This window comes from Labeo rohita, unplaced genomic scaffold (genome assembly GCF_022985175.1).
Source record: "Labeo rohita strain BAU-BD-2019 unplaced genomic scaffold, IGBB_LRoh.1.0 scaffold_118, whole genome shotgun sequence".
NCBI lineage: Eukaryota > Metazoa > Chordata > Actinopteri > Cypriniformes > Cyprinidae > Labeo > Labeo rohita.
The window spans coordinates 159,156-186,241 of NW_026127318.1; the positions used below are offsets into that span (position 1 = coordinate 159,156).

General features: G+C 43.9%; 1 protein-coding gene across 1 annotated transcript in view; it reads right to left on the reverse strand.

The window, feature by feature from the left end:
• Nucleotides 1-27,086, reverse strand: part of LOC127157722 (ribonuclease inhibitor-like) — a 55,902-nt gene that overhangs the window by 27,500 nt on the left and 1,316 nt on the right. Inside the window, exons 2-4 of the mRNA XM_051100979.1 lie at nt 26,817-26,895; nt 24,271-24,384; nt 2,123-2,296 (exon numbers count right to left, since the gene is read on the reverse strand). Coding sequence (XP_050956936.1) covers nt 2,123-2,296; nt 24,271-24,384; nt 26,817-26,895 — 367 coding nt within the window. The remainder of the gene's footprint in view (nt 1-2,122; nt 2,297-24,270; nt 24,385-26,816; nt 26,896-27,086) is intronic.

The following is a 27,086-nucleotide window of genomic DNA, read 5'->3' on the forward strand; positions in this document are numbered from 1 at the left end:
TTTGGAGAAAGTGAGCCTGCTGGGGAAAGACCTAAAAAAAAGTAAGGAAGTTAATAGACAATTTTGCTGAAATTCATTGTGCTGTTGTTGTTAACAGGCATGGTTTATTTTTTTGTTCTGATTTAGGATTGCAGGTGTCCTGGGACAGGTGAGGAAGTGAGTGGAAGCTGGTGAGCTACTCAGGGAGGACATCAAACTCCAGAGAGAGACACAGGAGAGCAGGGAGAGACTGTTTTCTCTTCTTGAGAGAATGGTTAACAAATAAATCATTAGCCATTCTCTATTAGGTGAGAGAAAACAGTGGAAAAAATACGTACATTACAAATTTTTAATATCTTTCTTTTTCACTTTGTCAATGAAACAACCTAATTTTTGTAGTTTATTTTTGTGATGTAATTTATTTTATTTTTTTGCCCTGTAAATATTTTTTCACATTAAAATAAATTGTTCTATATGTTACTGAAAATACTTTTTATAACTATTTACAACATAGCTTAGGTTTAACATTAGAAAAAACAACATCAATTTTAAGTCCAGCCCTGCCTCCATATGTTCTGGGGTCTTTGGGGAGGTGAATCTCTTGGTGGCAAATGGCCACCGACTCCTCAGCAACTCGGTGGACAATGCGGTGGACAGTGGAACGAGGCATGTCAAACACTCTGTTGCCGCTGAACATTGAGATGAACAATGCATAATTTGCTTTTATTTATTCACAGTTTTATTTTTATGGTTACTTAACTGCCTAAACTCAGGGTTTCTAAATATGTTTACCATCAAGACAATAAACTATTATAAAATCGCACCTAACATATTAGTCAGTATTTGACCTGCTATATATATGTGTGTGTGCATGGTTTTGTATTTTTTTCATATGTATCATTACATTATTCAAGTTGGTTCAAACGCAATGAATGCATTTAAAACTGTAATCCGTCAAGGATGCAGCAAAACAATATAATTGTACCCGGCCATGGTCTTGACCAAGCGTGAGGTACATCCCCACCATCTCCTCCAGTACAACATAAAATATAAAAACAAATATGACCAATGCTGGCTCCATAACTTAAACGTCTAAACCTGTCAGGATGGCAGCGCCCCTCTCGCACCATTGCTATGCGACAGGAGCGCTAATCGGGAACACCTGGTGGCGCAATTAGGAAATCCTGCGAATGTGGAGCATCTCATTCACTTCAGAGGGTCCTTCGTGCACTTCGGAGGTGTGGCCTTCGAAAGTCCGTGCACTTTGAAGTGCGTGCACTCCACTCTGGGACACAGCTACTGACAACACCAAACCTGGACAATTTACCCAATATTTTTGGTACAAATCAGTTTCCTTAATTTATAATACAATTTAGAATAATAAAATGGGTAAAATGTGGGTTTTAACTGGTTTTAAATTACCGCTGCTCAGAGCACATATTGTCTCAATGTACAGATCATTATGTATAAAATGTTTAATGTGTAAACACAAGTCTATTGGTTTTTTTTTTTTTTTTGCCTTCATGAGCTGCTTGTTTGTATAGACGTGTAACATAAACCCTGAATTAAGGTGACCATAAGCCCTCTTTTCCCCGGACAAAAGAAATGTCCGACCAGGACTTCTTAATTGCCCAAAATGTCTGGGATTCAGCTTTTGCTTTTTACAGGTATTATTCATTGTGTGGGTTTTTGAATAAAACCCTTGCGTGGGATTTTAATATTGATGATAATTTTTGTGCATCAGGGAGTCGCTATCAATATGCGAGTATTTCAATCACTTTGGATGCAGCTCGTGTTGGATGTAGGTTTGTCACATCTACATTTTTTTCACGGAACTGGGCTGATTTTAAACTGTTGCGTTGAGTTGATTTTCTCCCATGGGTTAAAGGTTTGAAATACTGCATAAATTACATTTGACTGAAATGCTTGTATTGAAACATTTTGCATTCTACCTATGATAAAACTGTGGTAGATATAATTTTTTTTGAAATTATGTTTATGATTAGGAAGCTTTTTAACTGCGTTTATCAATCTGCACTGTCATCATCTGCATTTATGATCAGTCTGCATAAATTCAAAATAGGCTTTACAGTTTGATAAACACTAAATATTTTGTTAATTTATTTGATTGAAAACTATGTACCTCAGTATCTCCAGCTGACAGTCTGGACTTTTCAGTCTATCAGTAAGAAGTTTCACTCCAGAATGGTCCAGGTCATTGTTACTCAGGTCCAGCTCTTTCAGGACAGAGTTTGAGGATTGTAAAACTGATGATAAACTCCCACAAGACTGAGCAGTGAGATTACATCCACATAGCCTGTTTAACAAACAAAACAAAGAACTACAGTAGTCAACATTTGAAGTGGATCAACAAAGTTTATCAAAGTTGTCCTAAGACAAGAACGGGTACTGTTTTGGTTTTAGGACAACTTTGATGAAAAGTTTTGATCAACTTCAAATGTTGACTACTATACAATGAAAACAAGTAAATGGCCTTCCTTTAGATTTTAAATAACTGTTTCAGTAATTAAACTTTTCATAAAACATGTTACAGCAATACAGGGAAGGAAAAGTGGAATCAAACACAAATCTCTGTACAAGATTAAGTATAAGTAAAATTATTCCTTGTTGACCTGTCATAGACTTCCTTTAGTAACACAAACACAATTCAAAATATCATAGATCAAACAATATCACAGCCTAGTTGTATACTTTTTTCTTCATTTTCAGAATTTTAAGTACATGTAACATTGGTGTGAACACTGTATGCTTGGCCTTATTTTGACTCTCATTGTGTATTTTTCATCCCCAGATGTGTGTCAGATGTCCACTGCCATCGGTGGTTCATGAGACACCTAAAGAGACAAATCTGGCTCAATCTCTAAATGCTCAGATGGTCATCATGGTTGACAAATGCAAGGTCATCCTCCAGCTTCTCAGAATCTTCCACAGTGCACATCCAGTGACCACCAACATATTCAGTTATCCGGAAGATCTGCATGTCAGCTTCACTGCCAATAAGGAGCTTCAATATAAAGCATGTGTACAGTACTTTGCAAACCATGTACTCCCATTTGCTATTAAGATTCAGATTCTTGCCACAGTTAGCCAGGCATAAGCAATGCAGGGGATAAACTCAGCAAGTACATGGCAGATGGGCAACCAGCCATAAAGTTTCTTCAGGACATCAAGGTGTTTGAACCTTGTAACACTGCATTCATGGATGACAATGTGTAACAAAGCCGTTCCACAGTTCAGTGATCTTCCACAAAATGAACTAACTTCTTACTTGGCAAGTCTGGGCACAGCAGCACTCAGAGCTTCATCATCTGGAGTGGATCATTTGGATGTGTTCTGGAAAGGCCTACTTGAGAGACTACCTGCATTAAGTACCTTGACTAAATGATACAAAGATGCTGTCTCAAACTAAGTAGATGAAGAAGAAAGCAACAGCATCTACAAGCTGGTTTTGTCAAGCTGAAGGAGGTCAACTATTTCAGAGTTTTGTTTTTTTTCATGTACCACAACAAATGGCTCCTCAGTAGAGAGGAAACTGAGGTATGATTCAGTACATTTTGATCTCATTTGATTAAATGCAAAATGTAGTCAACTAAATGTAATAATATCAGTTTTACATGCAAATATTAGTATTTGCACAATTTTTAAACTCAACATAGAAAGGGGACTGTGTACAGGGGGCCCAGAGACCAGGAGAGGCCTATAAGGCTCTTCCCAAGGGCTCCTGGCCCTGGAATACGATTTCTACTGAGGGGGATCCACTCACCTTGATGTGATTTATAGTCCCCAAACACCCCTCTCCCCAACCCTCTGAGAGTTTTTTAATCAAGGGGTTCTCCTTGTATTTTCTGAGATTTCGGGGAACACCAAACCCCCTCAAAACACCCCACCCCTCACACACTCACCACCCCATACCACCCCAGCTTGCACAATAATAGAGTAAACAGAACAGGGGGAACAGTTTATCTTGTGACACCATTCGTTGTCAATATTGAGGATAATCCTGTTTTTATACCCAAATCTAGCAACGTATCTCAGAGGATATTCACATTTTAGAATATAAACAACACGAACAACATATGACTTAATTTTCTTTTTCAACATCTAAAGACTATTTTAGATGTTATCTAAAGACCTGTTTAAGAGTTAACAAACCATTAACTTTGACTTTTGCCTCAAAAACTCCTAATTTGCTGCTTATTACAGTTTTTCACATTTGCTAAAACTGTCAGGGTTCTTCCCTGACAGTTTGTCTTGTTTGTTTTCTGTGTCTATGTTGACTTGTGTCAGCACATGGTCTTGTTGATGATTTGTCAGCCATGTGTCACACCCCTGTAGACTGTTTTGGTTTCTCCCTCTTGTGCCCATAAATGGTTTTTCCTGTTCCTGTCCTTGTTTCATTAGCACCCCCTTATAAGTTGTATTCAGTGTAGTGTTTGACGTCCGATCTTAAAGTTATGTTGGTGTGTGTTTCCCTGCTGTTCCTGTCTGGATGTACCCTTTTTGGATTTTATTAAAGCCCTTTTGTTATTTTTTCATCGTCCTACATCTCCTTCCACACACGAACATGACACCGTGTGCTTCTCTAGCCCCTCCTCGTTTCCTCTACCACACCCTTGTTAGCCCTTGTTGAGTCCTTGTTAGTTTAATTGCTTTCACCTGTTCCTCGTGTGTCTTAATCCCTATTTATTGTTCCTCTTGTTTTTACTGGTCTGTAGTCATTCTTACCCTCATGATCACTGTCTTAGTTTCTGTCGCTGAGGCTGAGGCTGAGTATGTTTTCCTTCCCTCTTGTCTGGTTGGTCTTGTGCCCTAGTCTTGCCTAGTCCCTGTCAAGTCCTGTGTGTTCTATGTTCTTGTTTTGCTCCTAATTTTTAGATTTTTGTCTTTTGTTGTAACTTTAGCATTCTGCTATTTACTATTTTCCTTCTAATCCTGGTCTTGTTTGCGTTCTTGGTTATTTTCATGTATTTATCATGTTAGTAACCGTTTATTTATGTATTTATTTATGTATGTTGTTTATTCCCTTGCCTGCCTTGGAGTACTTGTGTTTCTGTGGAGCCTTGTTCTGTCTTGTCTTGTGTTGTTAGAGTTCCTGTCCTGACTGTTTCCTGCCCAATGGTTCCCCTTGCCTGGCACCTTGTCTCCTCCAGAGTCCACAGCTAAGAAGTATCAGAGCTTAGCTTGCTCAGCCCTCTCCATCTGCCTGGTCTTGCCGTTCCCTCTACTGCCAATGTATTCTACCAGTTTATGTCTGAGGCTGTTCCAGTGGTCTCCCCTAGCTGTCCCATTATCTACCATGTTCCTGCTGTTATATCACCGGTGTACTTCACTACCCTCTTGTATCAGTCTGTTTTGTAAATAAACCTTTGTCATTCACTCTGCATTTGGGTCCTCCTTCCAGATCCCCGACAAAAACACTAAACCCCATTTTCTAAACCAAATTTCCAATGGCGTAAACCAGTTTGTCAAATCACTCTTTCTGCAAAACCTTAAACAAGTTTAGGCAGTTTAGACACTGTTTGCAGAGCTCATGCAGTCTTTTTGCAAAACTTTAAACACATTCTCATTCACTAAGACACAGTTTGCTCTGTAATGAACTTGTAATGCAAAACATTAGAAAGCAAAAGTTAAGCACAACTGCAACACCATTCGTCGTTTACAATAATTCAAAATTCTTCACACTTCTTTCAAAATATTTAAATCTACAAAATATAAGCCAGTTGAAAGTGCACAGAATGCACTGGTGCATCTGTCAATCTGATAGGTACAGAAGAGTGTGCATATGAGTATGAAATATATATAAATTTATTATGTAATATGTATAATATACATACGTGTGTGTATTTTTCCCTTTTTGTTTTGGTATATTCACAAAACTTAGGTGTGATTTCTTTTGAGTGTGTGTATGTTTTTTGAGTGAGTGTATGTTCATGTATCTTTTTTTTATTGCTAAATAATTACTATATACAGTAAACACATATTCTGCAATACCATATTCTGCATACCTAATCCTACCCAATACCTAAATTTAACAACTACAATGTTAACTATTATAGTTTTTTTCTGAAATGCTAAAACACATTTTTTGAAACCATCACTCATTTTCTCAAAACCTTAAACACAAATCCAAATGTTCAAACTAAATTCACAGAACCCCTGACTGTTTTGGCAAAATCAAACAATCGCTTCAAAACCATTTCACCTGGATTCAAAATCAAACAAAGCTTTCAAATCCTACACACATTAATCAATACTATACGTACTACAGATCATTCATTAGACACTACAACAAAAACTGGAGAACAGTGTCCAGTGCATGTAGTTACAAAAAAAGAATGTTCTATAAGTACTAATAAACAGCCAGTATGCTATTACAGTTTTTCTCAATTGCTAAAACACTAAAACCCATTGGCTGAAGAAAGTTCACAGTTGCCTGACCTCATTTACCTAATTGTGCAGTCTGTTGTCAATACCTTAAACCATTTCACATGGTAAAACACAATATGCAGATCTTATTTAGACTTTTCAGCAAAACTCTAAACACATTCTCATTCTCAAAACACATTCTACACTCTAATGCACACGTCATCCATAGTGGTAAACACAAGTAGCAACGCTTAAATACAATTAGAGAAAACATGTCATTGATTGAACACAACCACTCAAAATTGATGTCACCTGTTTCAAATGATGTGACACAAGCAATATAAGCCAGTTCAGAGAGCAAACAGGTTGTTGAAGGTAGAAAGGAGAAAGTCTGAGAATGGATAGAAGAAACAATGTGAGAGGACGAGTGCGTATGCGAGGTGGGACAAGAAAGAGGAACAGGGTGAGGAAGAGGAGGAGGGTGGCAAGAAAGAGGAAGAAGAGGAGGGCGAGAAGGAGGAGGAGGGCAAGAAAGAGGAAGAGGAGGAGGAAGAGGAAGACAAAGAGTGGAAATATCTGATGAAATTCGAGCAACAGTCATAGACCATGTTCTTGTCCATGGACTGACAATGAGGGAAGCAGGACTAAGAGTGCAACCCAATTTGAGCCGATTTTCTGTGTCCACCATAGTAAGGACATTCAGAGAAGAGAACAGGTACAGTATACTACTCTATTTTTGTAATTGCAAATTTACTGTACTACACTATATGCAACTGTTTCAATAGACATTTGTAAAGTTCATCACTGTATGTATAGTACTGCATGAATATTTGTTGTAACTGCACATCTACTTTTTGTAGAATTGCGAGGCTGCCACATGCAGGTGGAAGGACGGCTTTATTCACTCAAGAGCAAGAGGCCGTTATAGTGGGCATGGTCCTTCAAGATAATGTAATACGACTCAGAGAAATCCAGGAACGAGTGATACAAGACAACACACACTTCCAGGGAATCAACAGTGTGAGCATTTCCACAATTGACCGTGTCCTTCATCGTAACAGGATGCAAATGAAACAAGTATACAAAGTACCCTTTGAGCGCAACTCACCAAGGGTGAAAGAACTGCGAGCTCAGTATGTGCAAGTAAGTGTACATTCAGAAACATTTACTGTAATCCAGATTTTCTACAGTACTAACACATACTATGTGAATGACATTACTCTTCAGTACAAACAATGTATGTGAATCAGAAGTGCATACAGTAGGCTTAATTGTACTTTACAGTATAGCACTGTCTCTGTATGGCTTACAAAATTCTAAATGCAGTATATTGTATTTCTACACAGACAATATTTGACTTGGAATCCTTGGACAGTCCCCATGACTTCATCTTTGTCGAAGAAGCAGGCTTCAATCTAACAAAGAGGAGATGGAGAGGCCGAAACATCATTGGACAGCGGGCCATTGTTGAAGTCCCTGGTCAACGAGGTGGCAATGTCACCATCTGTGCTGCTATTAGCAACCATGGTGTTCTACATCACCATGTTACACTCGGGCCATATAACACCCAGCACCTTCTAAGATTTATTGCCAATCTAAGAGATATTTTATTTGAGCTGCAGGTTCAAGACCATCAGGGTCAAGAGCTAAATGAGAATCCCATTTCCACCTACGTGATAGTGTGGGACAATGTCAGTTTCCACCGAGCTGCTCCGGTAAGGGAATGGTTTAACATCAATGAGCAGTTTATGAACTTGTACCTCCCTCCATACTCGCCTTTCCTGAATCCGATTGAGGAGTTTTTCTCATCTTGGAGATGGAAAGTGTATGATAGACAACCCTACACCAGAGTAAATCTTCTGCAAGCCATGGATTTAGCTTGTGGTGATATAGGTGAGGAATCATGTCAGGGCTGGATACGGCACACAAGAGGCTTCTTCCCCCGTTGCCTCAGGAGGGACAATATTGCTTGTGATGTTGACAAAGTGCTCTGGCCTGACCCAGCCCAAAGACGAGAAGAAGCAAATTGATCACGTTTACTCCTTTGATTTTTTTTTTTTTTTTTTGTCCCTTTTAGTATTGTATACTGTAGTACAGTGCATTGTATGCTGTTTACTGTACAATGAACAAATTGTATGGCCCAAAACATTGAGATTAAAAATGTGCTTCTCCCTGAGAACTATATGTTTTGAACAATGTGTTTTCTGTTTTTTGTTGTATTGTTTACTGACTGCTTGATAGTGTATATCATTTTGATCACTTTGTTTTTGATTTGAGAGCAGTGCTTGATTTTGAACACAGGTAAAACTGTTTTTAGGCGAAAGTTTCATTTTGCAAGATAAGTCAGAGGTTTTGTAAATAGTGCTTGAAGATGAGGTTTTGCATTTAATGGTTTCAGAAAATGGAGCAAGGTTTCAGAAATTGTGTTTTAGCAATTGAGAAAAACTGTAATAGACATGCTAATAAGCAACCATTTAATAGTCAATGGTAACACGTTAGCATAGTGTCACAGCGTGGTTGAGCGGGGAGTGTGACGAGGAGGTCCAGTGATGCACATTTATTTAAATAATCCACAGACCGAACAGGAATGGAACGGAACAGCAGGGAATCCAACAAAACAACACGAACAGTCTTTGCATAAACCAGGGAAACTAACAGAAAGAACAAAACACAGGCAGAGTGACTTACAAGGACTGACAACCAAACGTGAACACAACCAACCTTAAGTACACAGACAAACCAATCAGGGGGAGACAAGTGTGAACAATCAAACAGTGACGTGATAATTAGAAACGGAAACGGAAAGACCAAATAAGGGCATACATTGGGGAAAACGTACAAAACAGTCCACAGGGGTGTGACACTACCCCCCCCCCCCCATAAGGCGGACTCGCGCCGTAACAAATACACCGGGGTGGGGGGGGGGGGGGGGGGGTGGGCGCCCTGGAGGCTCATGCAGGGCAGACACAGGAGGGATAGGAGGTACACCTCCGGGGCAGATCAGGCAGCTCAGGGAGCCACGGCGGAGCGTACAGTCCCGGGTGCTATGGCAGGTCAGGGAGTTCGGGGAGCCACGGCGGAGCATACAGTTCATAATGCCATAGCGGGTCAGGGAGCTCGGGGAGCCATGGCAGAGTATACAGTCCAAATGGCCATGGTGGGTCAAGGAGCTCGGGAAGCCATGGCTGAGCACAGAGTCCATACGGCCATGATGGGTCAGGGAGTTCGGGAAGCCATGGCCGAGTACACAGTCCAAATGGCCATGGCGGGTCAGGGAGCTCGGGGAGCCATGGGCAAGCACAGAGTCCATACGGCCATGGTGGGTCAGGGAGTTCGGGAAGCCATGGGCGAGTACACAGTTCAGGTGGCCATGGTAGATCAGGGAGCTCGGAGAGCCATGGCCGAGTACACAGTCCAGCCGGCCACGGCTGATCAAGGGGGTAGCCCCCCCCCAATTTTCTTGGGGGGAACTTAGAGCATAATCAGCCCAGGAGAGCACATGAAGGCCGGGCTTAGTAGACGTAGACACTGGAGGGCGCTTGGGAGGCGCAGGCACAGGAGGGCGCTCGGGAGGCGCCGGCTCTGGAGGGCGCTCTGGAGGAAGCTCCGGCTCCTGAATGTTCCACAGGATTTCCTCAGCCCACAGCATTTTGCTTGTAGATTGGTCCTTCTGTCACAGTGTGGTTGTGAAATGAGGAGTTTGAGGAGGAGGTCCAGTGATGCACATTTATTTAAATAATCCACAGAACGAACAGGAACGGAACAGCAGGGAGCCTCTGGAGGCATTGGCGCAAATTCATGGACAGGAGAGGCCTCTGGCACAGACTCGTGGACAGATGAGATCTCTGGAGCAGACTTGTGGTCAGATGAGGCCTCTGGAGCAGACTTGTGTTCAGATTAGGCCTCTGGAGCAGACTTGTGGTCAGATGAGGCCTCTGGAGTGCAGTGTGTAGCCCACACGCTCAAGATGGCGACCACCATTACAGGCAGCACAGTACACAGTGAGATGCCTGCCGGGCTTGAGGGTGTGGAGGCTGTGAGGTTAGAGAGCGTCAAGACTGCGTGGCTTGGGAGCTTGGGCTCTGCGTGGTTTGGGAGATGAGACGAGACCTGGCGAGGCTTTGGAAGGATGGCTAAGACATGACAAGGCTCTGGGATGTCAGCTGATACGTGACAAGGCTCTGGGGGGTCAGCTGAGATGTAATGAGGCTCTAGGAGGTCAGCTGAGACATGACGAGGCTCTAGACAATCAGCTGAGATGTGATGAGGCTCTATGAGGTCAGCTGAGACGTGACAAGGCTCTAGAGGATCAGCTGAGACGTGACATGGCTTTGGAAGGTCAGACGGGACCTGGCGAGGTTCTGGCATGATGGCCATGGCTTAGCGAGGCTCTATACTAGCGGCCATGTCGTGAGGAGGTTCTGTTAGGAGCGCAGCTGTGTCTTGACTTGATTCAGGGAGGTCTGCCGTGACTTGACTCAGAAACAACAGCTGTAACTTGGCTTGACTCAGGAACAACAGCTGCAACTTGGCTTGACTCAGGATCAACAGCTGCAACTTGGCTTGGCACAGAAAGTGCAGCCCTGTCTTGACTTGACATCAGAGAATCAGCCATCACTTGATTTGCTTTGGGTATGGCAGACATAACGAGACGAGATTCAGATGAGATTACCTTGGCATGATGAGGCTCAGGCGTGGCAGCCATCTTGGCCGGGGATTCAGATGGGGCGGCCATCTTGAGAACTGTCTTGGGGATGGCGGCCATCTTGTGAGCTGGCATAGGGATGGCAGCCATCTTGTGAACTGGCTCTGGAAGGGTGGCCATGACAGGTGCAGACTCTGGAGCAGCAGGCATGGCGTGAGCAGGTCTTGGAGCGGCAGGCATAGCGTTAGCAGGCCCTGGAGCGGCAGACATGGCGTGAACAGGCTTTGGCTTGGGGGACATGACTTGAGCAGGCTTTGGCTTGGCAGGCATGGCATGAGAGGGCTTTGATCTGACTTGAATAATTCCAGGCATGACGGAAACATTTACAGGTTTGGCAGATACTGGGGGATAGCAGCGTTCCTCATCAGCTACCCCCACAGTAAATGGTGAACCAACCAACCGAAGTGCAAAGTCAATGTACTGTTCCAAAGACCAGTGAATTTTCCCTCCAGGTAGGCCAGAACGAATCGGATCGTTTAATCCGTAAAGTCACCAAATAGCACAGCTCACACAAATCAACGACATAATCCTCAATAGGCTGGTTACCTTGGCAGAGGCGGAAGAGGCGTGATGCAGGATCCATGGTTGGGCTGTACTCTAAAAGCCGCTGGATCTTTGGGAGGCAAAGTATTCTGTAACAGGCCTCGTCGGAAGAGTGGATAGATTCAAGTGCGAGCTTTATTGTACAGATCGTGGTCAAGACAGGCAGGGTCAGACACCAGCAAACAATAACATCCAGGGCAAAACTATGGCAATGAAACAAGGCAAAAACAGGGCAAAACTATGACTATGAAACAAAAACAAAGGCCATGGAAATAATACAATGAATCAAGGAAAATGCTTGGTAGAGTAGTTAGCATGGCCCTCCTTAAATGGCTGCCAAACAGGAAGTCACCAAAGAAGCAGTAGAGGGAGCGGTAACAGACAGTCCATGGGCAAGGGCTCCCTCTGCTGGCGTGGCATTACAAGCTCACATCTCTGAAAACATTGAAGCAAATATTTGAAACTACATATTTTAAGTCCTAACAAGTACATTCCCACCTAAAAAAACTCTTGAACACAAAAACAGTATTATTAATACAATTATAATGGATTTGGCTGTTCACCATGACTGTAAGCAATACCATAAGTGGAGTGATACAAACTGTGAAACAGCTGGAATTCCATTATCACTAGAATATTGCTTGTCTGGAAAAGGCTCTCAGTCGATTAGATACAAATCAAATAGTATCTAACAAATTAACAAGAAACCATTGGAGACAACAAATATTATCAGCAATAATATCAACAATAATAACTATAACAACAAAAACAACAACCACAACAATAATAATAATAAATATAGCTGCAAGCAGCAGGGTTCGAGCAAATAAGGCCTTTATAAGGTTGTGTGGATTTAGAATTTAGTCCAATAGCTAACACTAAAACGCATGATGGAAAATACGCTCACAAACACAGAAATTAAATGGTTAAACTCTTATATTAATGTTCATCAAGTCTCACTACACACACACATTTTGTTGCACATAAGAGATTTGTGTAATAAATGGTAGGTAACAAAATGTTTACTGCAAGTGTTGTCGTGTTAATATTTTATACATCATTTTCAGGTTTCACTGTGTAGTGGACAGTGCATTCCAGGGGCCAGTTTCTGGCAGGGGCCCTCCCTGACCACAATACTGGACAGAGGTTTGCTACATTTTGATTGGATCTTGGTGAACTAACATAAGCAAACTGTTCAACGCCATCAGATAAGGATGCCAGGACAACAGCCAGACATCTCTTAGAGGGCAACAAGAAGACCTTTGGTACAAAGCCGGGAAAGGACAGAACTTCCTATTGGTCAAAATGCAGTTTGTGCCCTTCACCCACCTTGAGAACGATTCGTAAGGGTTTGGCCTGTGACCAACCTTAAAAATTCCTTAGAACCTCCAGATGCAGCAGCATTGAGTGAAACAGAGGGAGATCACAAAGATTCATCCAAATCCAATCATAACTAGGTTTTCAAACATTAAAACTGATGCACACTACAACACACACATTTTATACTTATTCAGAGAAATAAGTATTCCTTGTGACAGCAACGTGTAGTGCAACATCTTACACAAACTCAGCTGTTCATGGACAAATGAATGCATGTATCAGTTCAATCTTTTCCCATCATGTTTGGACTTGATGTGTTCGTAACATTGCCAGATGCATTCTGGTTATGGTTTAAGAAGTGAGAAATGTACCAGTAAAACTTTAGTGACACTTTCCTAGCTTTGTGTTTGGACTATGCAAATAAATTCCACAGGAGGAAAGAAGGGTGGGCCACCACGTGTCCCCCCACTCTGATGGAACCAGCCAATCACAGCATGGAAATGGAGAAGCACCAAATTGCAATCTCCTCCTCATCCGAAAGGGATAAAGGTACCCTTCCAAAAGACACTCCTTGTTCTGAGTCTCCGGCATGTCTAAGAGACACACACAGGGCAACCTTCGTTCTGAGTCTCCGGCCTGCAAAGGTGAGACAATAACAGATACCAAGTCCAAGTCTCCAGCTTTTGAGGCAGCAACAGATATGACCACATTCTGAGTCTCTAGTCTGCGAGGAAAGAGATAATCTACATTCAGAGTCTTCGTCCAGCGAGACAACAACTGATGCAGCATCCTGAGTCTTCATCCTAGAGAGACAAAGCGGATTGACCAAGTTCTGAGTCTCTAGCCCAGAGAGGCAGAAGACACACAGACATTTGCAACAAGGTTAAGCTCCGGCGAGCAAACCTTCACTTCAGGTACTTTTGCTTGCGTGTTCCAAGCTAAGGACCTTAAGCACCTACTCCAGGGCCACATCTGCGTGTTCCAGATCTTAGGACCCTTGGTGCTCCAGGAGATCACCATCCTACAGCGCTTCATCTTCAAGGCTGTCGAGACGGATTCCTGCTCCTTTCCCCACTGTACTGCCACCAGCGCAACCAGTGGAAGAACTCACCACCACCGGACTGCTCACTCAACCGCAGCGAACGTAAATATCACTTCCAAACCTCTTCCAGAGACCTTGGCATTGTTGTATATTATCAGTATATGATTTTCTAATTTACATTAGATATTATATAGCTGAGTGCAGTTGATAACAAATCTTACACATATTTGTTTGATGCATAGTAAGGTTCTTCACCTTATTTGTTTCAGAGTAGCAACAGTTTATCTTTCCAGATAACGTAGCTCTGACATAGCAACATCCAACATAATCACTTACATTTTATGCATCTTATGCACTTTATTCCTTCATGTTATTCATTTAGAAGTTGTTGATTACTCTTGTCTATCTTGTTAATAAAATTTATTTTATTACAACTTGTTTCCTTGTGTTGATAAAACAGAAGAGGTTCTACAAGTTAGAGATCCCACCAATCTTTCTTATGTGATGTACTCATACCCACACATTAATTAACATGTGATCCAAGAATCATAACGTCAGCTGTGACATGAGTACCCATCACTACCCGATTTCACCTCCCTAGGTTGGTGAAAGTTAAATTCACTACCTTAATTGGCGTCCCTAGGTTGGCGAAAGCGAAATTCATTACAATTGTTATCATAATCTTGTATTATTGTCAAATATGATATATCTGTTTAAATGAAATGTTAAACTTTGACTAAATGTGACTTCAACCGTTAAAACAGTGATTTAGTCTATGCATGAATTGAAATGAACTGAAAACAAACCATGAAAAGCACTGTTCTAGTCATTTCAATGAGACATTTGTAGTCTTCTACTGCCATCTAGTGGTTATAGTTGCAATTTCATGGCATTTTAAAGAGAGATCCATTGTTTTTAAGCTTTATAACTGTTACATTGCCTTTTTTGCCTAATGTCTATAAAATGTATGCTTGTTTAAAATCATATGATGATGATTTTACTTAGGTTTGTGAAATTTTGTTTTCTTTTAGGTTTTATAGACTTTTGGGTATAGCAGATCATGATCATCTTATTAAGTGGCCCTGTTATTGCTGTCCAAATGCAAATGTTTTTTTTTTATAATAATTTATATAATATATAATATATGATAATAATTTATCTTAGAGTCCAGAGAATTGCACTGCAGTGGTTTTATTGATTTTGAGTCAAAAACCTAGGACTAGTTAAAAAATAGGTTTTATGAATAATATCAAATATTTAAAGAACAGTTGGACTGACAGCAATGGTCCTAGAGACAAAGTTGTTCAGAATGAGGAGACCTATCATATGATCTAGTGTTTGTGTGAATGTATGAGCATTTTTTTTTAGCAATTTGAGGCCTATTACCATAGAAATTTTGTGTTTTTTGAAGCCTTTTTAACTGTTATAGCACCACCTATGCTCCAATCTTCATGAAACTTTCCATGCCTGTTTAGCATCATAAGACACATGTGCTCACCTAGTTTTGTGAAGTTTTAAATGTTTACTTTGAAGATATAGGCTTTTACATGCACTTGACCACACCCCTTATGTAAATGACCCAAAGCTACCCAGAAGACAAAATTCCAAATTTTTTTGATAATTATTAATCTAGAGAGTCCAGAGAATATTACTGCAGTGTTTTTTCAAGATTGAGTGAAAAATCTAGGACTAGTTCGCAAAAGTAGGTTTTTCACATATTTGTGAATATTTAATAAATGATTTGATTGACAGCAGTGGTTCTTGAGGAAAAGTTGCTCAGCATGAGGAGATCTATCACATGGTATGAAGTTCTAGTGTTTCTATGAATATATGAGCATGTTTTAGCAATGTAAGGCAATTTACCTTTGAAATTTCGTGTTTTTGAAGACTTTTTAACTGTTATAGCGCCACCTATGGTCCATTCTCCATGAAACTTTGCATGCTTGTTAAGAGTCATCTGACAGATGTTCTCAACAAGTTTTTTAACATATTTGTGAATATTTAATGAACGATTTGATTGACAGCAATGGTTTTTGGGGGTGCAATTCCTGCAATTCCTGGGGGTCCACATTACAGAGGATCTTACCTGGACCACCAACGTCATGTCGCTCAACAAGAAGGGCCAACAGCGCCTCCACTTTCTCAGCCGGCTGAAAAGGGCAAGTCTCCCTCCACCCATCCTCACCACTTTCTACAGGGGCACCATTGGTACGGGAACTGCAGTGCTGCTGACCGCAAGACCCTACAGCGGACAGTGAACACAGCTGCAAAGATCATCGGTGCCCCTCTCCCCTCCATCCTGGACATTTTCCTTGCACGATGCTCTAGCAAGGCCTCCAGCATCGTGAAGGACCCCAACCATCCCTCCCACAATCTCTTCCAGCTCCTGCCATCAGGTAGAAGGTACCGGAGTATCAAAGCTCGCTCTGTTAGATTTCTCAACAGCTTTTTCCCCCAGGCTGTGAGAGTCCTTAACTCCAATCTCCCTGTAACCCTCTGAAACCATGAAAACCTCAGCCTCCACCCCCCAACTCATTAAAACTGCTGACAGTCTTTCAAAGTGCAATTCTGAGTGTGTTACACACAGGTGAGTGGGCTATACAAACCACTTGTAATAACACACTTATGTACATTAGACACTTTCTATAAACACTTGCTGCTACAAAGACTCAATCGGATTAGCTGCTTCCCTCAAAATCTCTCCTCTGCACAATTTAATGCACAAAACATCTCTTTTGCACAATTTCATGTACAGATGTCTCTTTTGTAAAACGTCATGTACAGTACTTATGTAAAGTTTTTGTTGTCTCGTTGTCTCTATTTATTATAGTTATAGTATTTATAGTATATGTATAGTCAAATGGTTAACTGTTATATAAGTCTGTAATTGCTTTTCTTATTTGTGTACTGTTTATATTATGCTTATCTAGTATGTAGCACCGTGGTCCTGTGAGACACGACATCTCGTTCTACTATATGTCCACACGTGTAGCAGAATGACAATAAAGCTCGACTTGACTTGACTTGACTTTTTGAGGCAAAGTTGCTTAGCATGAGGAGATCTATGAAATGATATGCATTTTGTGTGGATGTGTGAAACACCACGGGATTACAGAGGCAAAAAATCTTGTTAGTACCAACTAGTGGGCGATTTCTTTCAAAATTCTTACAGACCTTTAGGGCCATGAGTCGAACATGCCCAGTGAGTTTTGTTCTGATCGGCCTCCGTTAACTTTGTCTAATAGGTGCTCAAACTTCATTGGCCGATGGATTCAAGAACCAGAAAGAACGTCTAGGTTACGTACGTAACCCTCGTTCCCTGAAGGAGGGAACGGAGACGTTACATCCCCTGCCACGACCTGACGTCGCGCTGACGCCGGGCTGCAGCTCGGCTCCTCAGCAAAAGCCTGAATGAGTGGTTGCACGCCGCCCTCTTATATACCCGTATATACGGGGGAGTGGCTCGGCATGCAAATACCACTCGCCAATGTTCATGAATGTTCATTGGCCTTTTGAATAAGGCTTGGAGATGATTGGACTCTCAAGTGAGTTCCCATATGTAACGTCTCTGTTCCCTCCTTCAGGGAACGAGGGTTACGTACGTAACCTAGACGTTCCCCTTCAGTCGTTTCACTACGACGTTACATATGGGAACAGACCCATGGAACAGGCCACGAACCAGACGTCGCGTTACGCAACACACCGCGTGCCGACAGGCGGACGTGTCAGCAGACGGATATGAGCATAACCTTCCCAACGCCCTGGGGGCCAATAGGGGGCCCCACAGGGATGCCAGTTGTACTGAAGCAGGAGTTGGGGGGGGCGGAGCACATGAAATCTCTACATGTGGAACACAAGAAATTCAATATATCCATAGATTTTAGGGATATATGAGGGAAACATCAGCCTTCTGGCTGACCGTGAAAAAATACTGAAACATGTTGCCACAACCTGCTGGGCGAAGGAGACCCAACCGGAGCACAGACAAGCACTACTCCGCACTAGGCCTGACTGCGGGGCATGGAGGACCCAGGTTCGCCGGAGGGAACAACTGAGGGAAATAGCGCACGGATCCATTAGGAATGGCGCAGCAAGCCGACACCAGCCGGGCTCCCGCTCGCCTGTGATGTCTATGTTAAGACGTGGGAGGATACGGCCTCTACGCGAAGGTTGTAGAACCTTGCGAAGGTATTAGGTGTCGCCCAACCCGCAGCTCTAGAGATATCTGCTAGTGAGGCGCCATGAGCCAACGCATAGGATGAGGCAACACTCCGTGTGGAGTGGGCACGAACACCTAAGGGGCATGGCTCTCCCTGGTTTTGGTACGACAGGGAGATGGCATCTACCACCCAATGGGCCAACCTCTGTTTGGAGACAGCATTCCCTTTCTGCTGACCTCCAAAGCAGACGAAGAGCTGCTCGGTGCGTCTGAAGTGCCGAGTGCGGTCCACGTATATACGCAGAGTGCGAACTGGACACAGCAGCGCAGAGGCTGGTCTGCCTCCTCCAGGGGCAGAGCTTGCAGGTTCACCACCTGATCGCGGAAAGGCGTGGTGGGAACCTTGGGCACATAACCAGGCCGGGGTCTCAGGATGACGTGAGAATCGCCGGGCCCGAATTCTAGGCACGCTTCGTCAAAAGAGAAAGCTTGTAGGTCCCCTACCCTCTTGATGGAGGCCAGTACAGTCAGGAGCGCTGTCTTGAGTGACAGATATTTCAGCTCAACTGACGCAAGTGGCTCAAATGGGGCCTCCCGCAGACCCTGGAGGGCAACGGAGAGGTCCCAAGAGGGTATGGGGTGCGGCCTGGGGGGGATTAACCTTTCTCGCACCCCTCAGGAACCTCACGATGAGTTGGTGCTTACCTAGGGATGTTCCATCCACTGCATCGTGGTACGCTGCAATGGCAGCAACGTACACTTTGAGAGTTGAAGGGGACAGCCTGCGCTCCAACTTTTCCTGCAGGAAGGAAAGCACTACTGCAATCGTACATCTCTGTGGGTCCTCCCCGCGAGAGGAACACCAGTCGACGAACAGACCCCATCTCAGCGCATAAGCCTGCCTTGTGGAGGGGGCTCTGGACTGAGTGATAGTTTCTATCACGGCCTGTGGAAGGCCGGAGAGGTCTGACGCGTCCCGTCCAGGAACCAGACGTGCAGGTTCCACAGGTCGGGGCGCGGGTGCCAAATTGTGCCCATCCCCTGAGAAAGAAGGTCTCTCCTCAAGGGGATTTTCCAGGGAGGGGCTGCCGTGAGGGAAATGAGTTCTGGAAACCAGGTCCGGGTGGGCCAGTATGGCGCAACCAGCAGAACCTGCTCCTCGTCCTCCCTGATCTTGCACAGTGTCTGTGCAAAGAGGCTCACTGGGGGAAAGGCGTACTTGGGCCCCGGAGGCCAGCTGTGTGCCAGTGCATCCTTGCCGAGGCTGTTGGGAGCCTCGTTGAGGGAGTAGAACCGCTGGCAGTGGGAGGATTCGGGGGAAGCAAACAGATCTATCTGGGCCTCCCCCGAAATGGCTCCAAATCAGCTGGACTGTCTCGGGGTGGAGTCGCCATTCTCCAGGATGGGTGGACTGCCGTGAGAGCTGGTCGGCTGCACGGTTGAGTTCTCCTGGAATGTGAACGGCACGTAGCGATTTCAGCCACGTTTGACTCCATAGGAGCAGATGGCGGGCGAGTTGTGACATGCGATGGGAGCGTAGACCACCCTGACGGTTGATGTAGGCTACAGTCGCTGTGCTGTCGGTGCGAACAAGCACGTGCTTGTGACGCAACGTCGGTCGGAAACGACAAAGGGCCAGAAGCACAGCCAACAACTCTAGGCAATTTATATGCCATTGCAGTCGAGGTCCTGTCCAGGAGCCCGATGCTGCTTGCCCGTTGCATACAGCACCCCAACCCGTGGAAGAGGCATCCGTGTATACCACAAGATGCCTGGAGACTTGTCCCAGGGGGACTCCGGCCTGAAGGAAGGCCGGGTCTGACCACGGGCTGAACAGGCGGCGACACTGCGGGGAAACGCCAATCCGGAGTGTGCCACGGTGCCATGCCCATCTCGGGACTCAATCGTGTAACCAGCGCTGAAGCGGTCTCATATGAAGCAGGCCGAGCGGCGTCACTGCGGCTGCGGCTGCCATATGCCCCAGGAGCCTCTGAAATGTTTTGAGAGGGACCGCTGTTTTGTGTCTGAATGACTCCAGACACTTCAGCACTGACTGCACGCGCTCGTTGGTGAGGCGGGCTGTCATACTGACCGAGTCCAGCTCCACGCCGAGAAAAGAGATCCTCTGCACTGGGGAGAGTTTGCTCTTCTCTCGGTTGACCTGAAGGCCCAGATGGCTGAGGTGCCGGAGCACCAAGTCCCTCTGTTCGCACAACAGATCTCGCGAGTGAGCTATGAGAAGCCAGTCGTCGAGATAGTTGAGGATGCGAATGCCCGTCTGTCAAAGAGGGGACAGGGCAGCCTCCACGACTTTCGTAAAGACGCGGGGAGAGAGGGAGAGGCCAAATGGAAGCACTTTGTACTGATACGCTCGACCCTCGAAAGCAAACCATAGGAAGGGTCTGTGTCGAGGCAGGATCGAGACGTGAAAGTACGCGTCCTTCAGGTCGATGGCTGCGAACCAATCCTGGGGACGAATGCATGTTAGCATGCGCTTCGTCGTGAGCATCTTGAACGGCAGCCTGAGAAGGGACCGATTCAGGGCTCGAAGATCCAGGATGGGTCTTAACCCACCACTCTTTTTGGGCACGATGAAGTAAGGACTGTAAAACCCTGACATCATCTCGGCTGGAGGGACAGGCTCGATTGCGTCCTTCGCCAGTAGGACTGCAACCTCCGCACGAAGCACAGCGGCATGTGTGTCCGAATGGACAGAAGTGGAAAGGACGCCTCTGTACCTGGGCGGACGCCTGGCGAACTGAATCGCATAGCCGAAACGTACCGTCCGAATCAACCACCGCGAGGGGCTGGGAAGCTGAAGCCAGGCTCCCAGCCTGGTCGCCAGGGGTATCAAAGGGACGTTGACCGACGTGGCCGCAGTGGGGCAGCCTGGGGGGGGAAGGGGAAGGGGACTGATCCCAGAAGGAAGAACGTCCTGGAGAAAAGTCAGACTGCACTGAGCAGTGCTTACCTTCTTCCCTGGTTCCCGCGCTGGCGACATCAGGCTCCGAGTCCGAGGAGACACTTCTTGGGCGCTGCTCAAAGAGGGAACTCGGGGCCTGAACCCCGGAGGTGAGAAAATTGGCTCTTTCTGTGACCTTGTGGGTACCGCCGACCCGTAGGCCGACGGCAGCGTCTGAGCACACAGCAGCCCCCGGCCCTCCACCGGGAGTGGGGACGTTGATGTTGTCGCCCCCCAAAGAGCGATTCTCTCCACCTCCGGGTTGCCCGCGTCAGGGACGCTTCGCAGATCTTTTGCGGGTGACCGGTCCCTGAGACGCGGGCGGCGCCCCTCTCCCGCGGGCAGCTCGACGTCGGGCTGCCAATCTGGCGTCGTGCACCTCAGCAGGGGACGGAGCTGGTTGTTTCTTTGCGGCCGCGGGAGGGTGCCCTCGGCGACGAGCAGGTGGAGGTGGGGGCCCCGCGGACGTGGATGGAATGTCACGTCACGGCGGGGCAAGATGTGTTTAATCGCCTCCGTCTGCTTTTGAACCGCCGACAACTGCTGGGCGAAGTCCTCGACGGTGTCGCCGAATAGGCCGCTCTGGGAGATAGGAGCGTCGAGAAACCGTGATTTGTCGACGTCTGCCATCTGGGCCAGAGTCAGCCATAGGTGTCGCTCCTGGACCACAATGGTGGACATCACCTGACCAAGGGAACGCGCCGTCACCTTAGTAGCCTGGAGGGCGAAGTCGGTGGCGGCGCGGAGTTCCTCCATTGCACCTTAGTCAGAACCTTTCTCGTGCAGATGTTTCAACACCTTGGCCTGGTACACCTGTAAGGTGGCCATGGCGTGCAAGGCGGTGGCAGCGTGTCCAGCGGCGTGATAAGCCCGGCCCGCGAGAGCGGACGAGAACTTACACGCCCTGGAGAGGAGATGAGGCCGATCCCGCCAGGTGGCGGCGCCGCATGGGCATACGTGCACCGCGACAGCGCGCTCGACCTGAGGGACCGCCTCATAACCCCCAATCATCCAGCCTAGAGGGATCGGCCGGAGGTGTTTTGGGCACCTCCAGACCGATCTCCTTGGCGGCTCGGAGGAGCATAGCCGACAGTTCAGCATCCGGAGCGGAGCGGCAACCGCGGAGGGGTACCGATCCGCAGAGTCGTCAGCCTCACCGCCTGGCTCTCCCTCTGATGTTGCAGCAGACATCTCGACGTCCTGGGGAGTGCCAAAGGAGACACCCAGCCCGCTGTACGGGGAGGTGTACTGCTCTGGCAGCTCAACGGGACCGCGCCGTGACACAGAAGTCCGCGGGGCTTTTGGGGCCGACGGAGCATTCTGTACTGTCACTTGAATGTCCCCCAAGTGCCTCGCCGCGGTAGCCGAAAAACCTTGACGGCTCAACGACTTACCGTGGGAAGACGACAAGGGGAGCCGGCTCATGAATGAGCGGCGGGACTTTAACGCGGCCATGGAAATACGTTCGCAATGAACGCATGTACCATCCATGAATGCTGCCTCAGCGTGCTCTCGGCCCAGGCACGTGAGACAGCGATCATGTCCGTCCACAGAAGCGAGGAAACTGCCGCACCCGGAAGCGCACGGCCGGAGAGACATATCGGGAAGATGCCCTCGACAGCCGTGAGAAATTCACTCTTTTTGAAATCCCGGTCCGCCCAGGGAGGAACCGCGGCACAACCGTGGACTCAGACGGGGGGCTCGCTGGAGTGCGGGAGGCGTTGATGCCGTGAAAACGGCAGCCCGCAGAATTATGCTGGCGGCTGCCGAACGCTCTTTTAGTAAAAGCTCTTTTAGAAGTTCGGCAGCACGCCAGCAGAGAGAGTGGAAACTCAGGAACTCTTTTTCTTTTTTTTTTTTCTCTCTAGCTTAGAGACGAGGCTCCAAAAGCAAAAGTCTGAATGAGTGGTTGCACGCCGCCCTCTTATATACCCGTATATACGGGGGAGTGGCTCGGCATGCAAATACCACTCGCCAATGTTCATGAATGTTCATTGGCCTTTTCAAATAAGGCCTGGAGATGATTGGACTCTCAAGTGAGTTCCCATATGTAACGTCGTAGTGAAACGACTGAAGGGGAACTGTAGAATATATACACATATTACATTTCAAAACATCAATTTTTGGATTTAATATTTGTGACCCTGGACCACAAAACCAGTCTAAGTAACATGGGTATATTTGTAGCAACAGCCAAATATACATTGTATGGGTCAAAATTATAGATTTTTCTTTTATGCCAAAAATCATTAGGATATTATGTAAAATGTTATTTTATTATCCATAAAAATATTTTGTAATTTTCCTACTGTAAATATATAAAAACTTTTGTAATATTCAAAAATATTACAAAAGTAATATTAGTAATATGCATTGCTAAGAACTTAATTTGGACAAATGTTTTGCATACTCAGATTGCAAATTTTCAAATAGTTTCCAAATAGTATCTCAAACAAATATTGTTCTATCCTAACAAACCACACATCAATAGAAAAAAACATCTATTCAGCTTTCGAATAATGTATAAATCTTAATTTAAAAAAATTGACCCTTATGACTGGTTTTGTGGTCCAGGGTCACATTCGTATGATGTGGTAACCATTTTATTAAAGCAATATTATACTCAAGGTGTGCTGTATTGTGAATAAGTTACAGTCTCTTGTACCTTATTGCTTACATATACAAACACTCACTGGCCACTTTATTAGCTAATACCTGTCCAACTGTTAGTTAACACATATCTAATCAGTGGGGAAAACTGTCTAATATCTAATCTGTTGGCAAAAATGCCGAAGGTCAGAGGACAATTGCCAGAGTGGTCTGAGCTGATAGAAAGATCACAGCAACTCAAATAACCACTCGTTACATCCAAGGAGGAGCACCTCTGAATGCACAACATGTTCAACCTTGAATCAGATCAGCAGTATGTGCCACCCCTGTCAGCTAAGCAGGAAACTGAGACTATAGTTCACACCAGGTAACCAAAACTGGTCAATAGAAGATTGGACTTTCATTCTCATTGGTCTGATGAGTCTCAATTTCTGCTGTGACATTTGAATTGTAGGGTCAGAATTTGGTGTAAACAATATGAATAATTTCCCATGTCTTGTAGAAAATACATGATGATATAAAATGTCATATTTTTTTTTTTTTTTTTAATAAAGATGTTACACCTGAGACCATGTTGTGTATCTCCTCTCTTAAATTCTATTGGTGGACATATAGATGTGTCACTCTTCATAGACACACAGCTGGGCTCTGCTTCTGATCTCTTATGATGAACTGAGCTAAAAAACAAAACAAAACAAAACATGATAATCCACAACAAAACCAATCATAAGATCTTCACTATGTAATTCAGACTATGTCTGCACTATCATTGTATGTCTGTACTTTCTTCATTCTTGCACTTGTGTGTGTAAACATTCTTGGTAATTATAACCTACTGTAGGTATAAGGGACGATATTTAACCTGCAAAGAACTACATAAGTATACTGAATTTAATAAGGGGATAACAAACCAGATTTTAACTGTAACTATAGTTTACGTACCTAACTTAGTACGTATGTGTAGGTATAAGAGAACAATAGGCTATGTTACGTTTTGGTAATTCGGGGTAACAACCAGATATACAACCTGCAAAGAACTGCGCTAGTAAACTGAAGTTACAGTGTATGTTTCGTATTTATATTGTACCTACGTGTAAGTATAAGGGAACAATATGTTACGTTTGGGTAATAACGGGGTAGAAAACAGATATACAAATAATTTATAATGGATTAATTTAAAAAAACTTAACAGGTACCTGTTCTATTAAATCGTAAGTTTGGTGTATCTATACGTAAGCTTTTTAAAATTACTGGGAAATTATACTCTTGTTCCATGTAGTTACAGGGTAATTGTGCCATCTGCGGGTTGTAAATTAAAGTGGCGATTGTTCCCCTCTTGTTCAAGGAAGTTACAGGGTAGGTTCAATACATAAACACACAATCTGAAAATATATCTAAAAATATTTTTTTTATAGTCGCTAATCCCACTTCTACCTCTAAACCTAAAGTTAACTATGACTGAACAGTTATAAAAATATAAAAAACAGGAAAGTGCAATCACAATCATTTATTTATTGCAAAAATGTCAACAGCCATACAAAAAGTAATCCAAATAACGATGCGTTTGCAGCCGCAGTCCTCTCTGGCGGAATACAGTAGGTTTGAGGTGCAGTAGGATGAGAGCAGAATTTAAATTGTTAATCGCTGAAAATATTATCCAGATTATTGTCTTGATTCACTCCTCGAAGGCGCCCGCGCGTCATTCCAACACATCTCACCAGAAACACGGCATATCGTAATCTGTGACGAATGCAGGCGAGAGCCAATGAACGTCCGATTTTCCTGTCGCAAAATGCACTTTAGCACGGGTTTATGGCTGTTGCTGCTGGACTCGCTGCTAGAGATGGAGATGAAGATCGCCGGACAAAGCCTTGAATTTGGTTCTGGTCCTCGCAAATCGTATGGATTCTGAAGATCTGGGTTACAGCACACAAATAAAATGGTTTATTTGTAATTATGATGCGTGTTCGGTGTATTTTATGGTTCTATTGTTAGTCACAGCATGTTAGAGAAAACGCCTTTGTGTTCCACCACGGCAAACGAAGTTAATATTACATGAATGATTAAACGATTGCAGAAATATTATTTATTTTAAGGGTTTACCGTGTAGTCATGATAACATTATGTAGACCTATTCTTGGAAACGAGCTGGCAACAGAAATCACACAGAACAGAGTTAAATGTTATAATTTCATATTAAGTAAACGTTAAATGTTTAGATGATGTAAATATGTCAGTATTGTACATTTAATGTTTGTAAAAATGTAAATAAATGTACATTTTGTAGAACCACATTTTACGTCGCGTTGTTATATGTGTTGTACCCTGTAACTTCGTTGAACAAGAGGGGAACAGTCGCCACTTTAATTTACAGCCCGCAGAGGGCACACTTACCCTGTAAATACATGGAACAAGAGTATAATTTCCCAGTAATTTTAAAAAGCTTACGTATAGATACACCGAACTTACGATTTAATAGAAAAGGTACCTGTTAAGTTTTTTAAATTAATCCATTATAAATTATTTGCATATCTGTTTGCTACCCCCTTATTACCCAAAAGTAACCTATTGTTCCCTTATACTTACACGTAGGTACAATATAAATACGAAAAATTCACCGTAACTTTAGTTTACTTACGCAGTTCTTTGCAGGTTGTATATCTGGTTGTTACTCTCTATTACCAAAACGTAACATATTGTTCTCTTATACCTACATGTACGTTCTTTAATAGGTGCACTATAATTACAGAAACGTACACCGTAAATTCAGTATACTTATGTAGTTCTTTGCATATTGAATATCTGGTTTGTTATCCCCTTATTACCCAAATATAAAATTTTGTTCCCTTATACCTACATGTACGTTCTTTATAGGTACACTATAATTACAGAAACATACACCGTAAATTCAGTTTACTTACGTAGTTCTTTGCGGGTTGTAATCTAAAGCGTTACCAAAACTCTTTCTGACTTACGACCTTACAAATGAAAAGCTCTTATGGAGCTTTAATGATATTTGCTTTTGATTAATATTAAACTTAAAAAAAAAAACATACATAATAATGTTTTTTCTATAATATGAAAAGCTTTAATGTGTTACTCAAAGTACCTGCATTCTGACATTAAATCTTCATCTGCAGTTGTTTGAGTGTCATCCTTGATGGATCTGAACTGTTTAAGTGTTTGCTCTAGATGAAAGTAAAGAACAATCACAAAAACTACAGTAATTAAACAGCCTTATATTGATATAAATCTTAAATATATGAAGATATTCTGTATTGTAAAGAAGCAATTCTGTCCGTATAAAATGGTAAAACACCAACTCTGTACATTTGCATGCACTTTCATTTTTAAAGTGGCACATTCAACTTGATCTCAA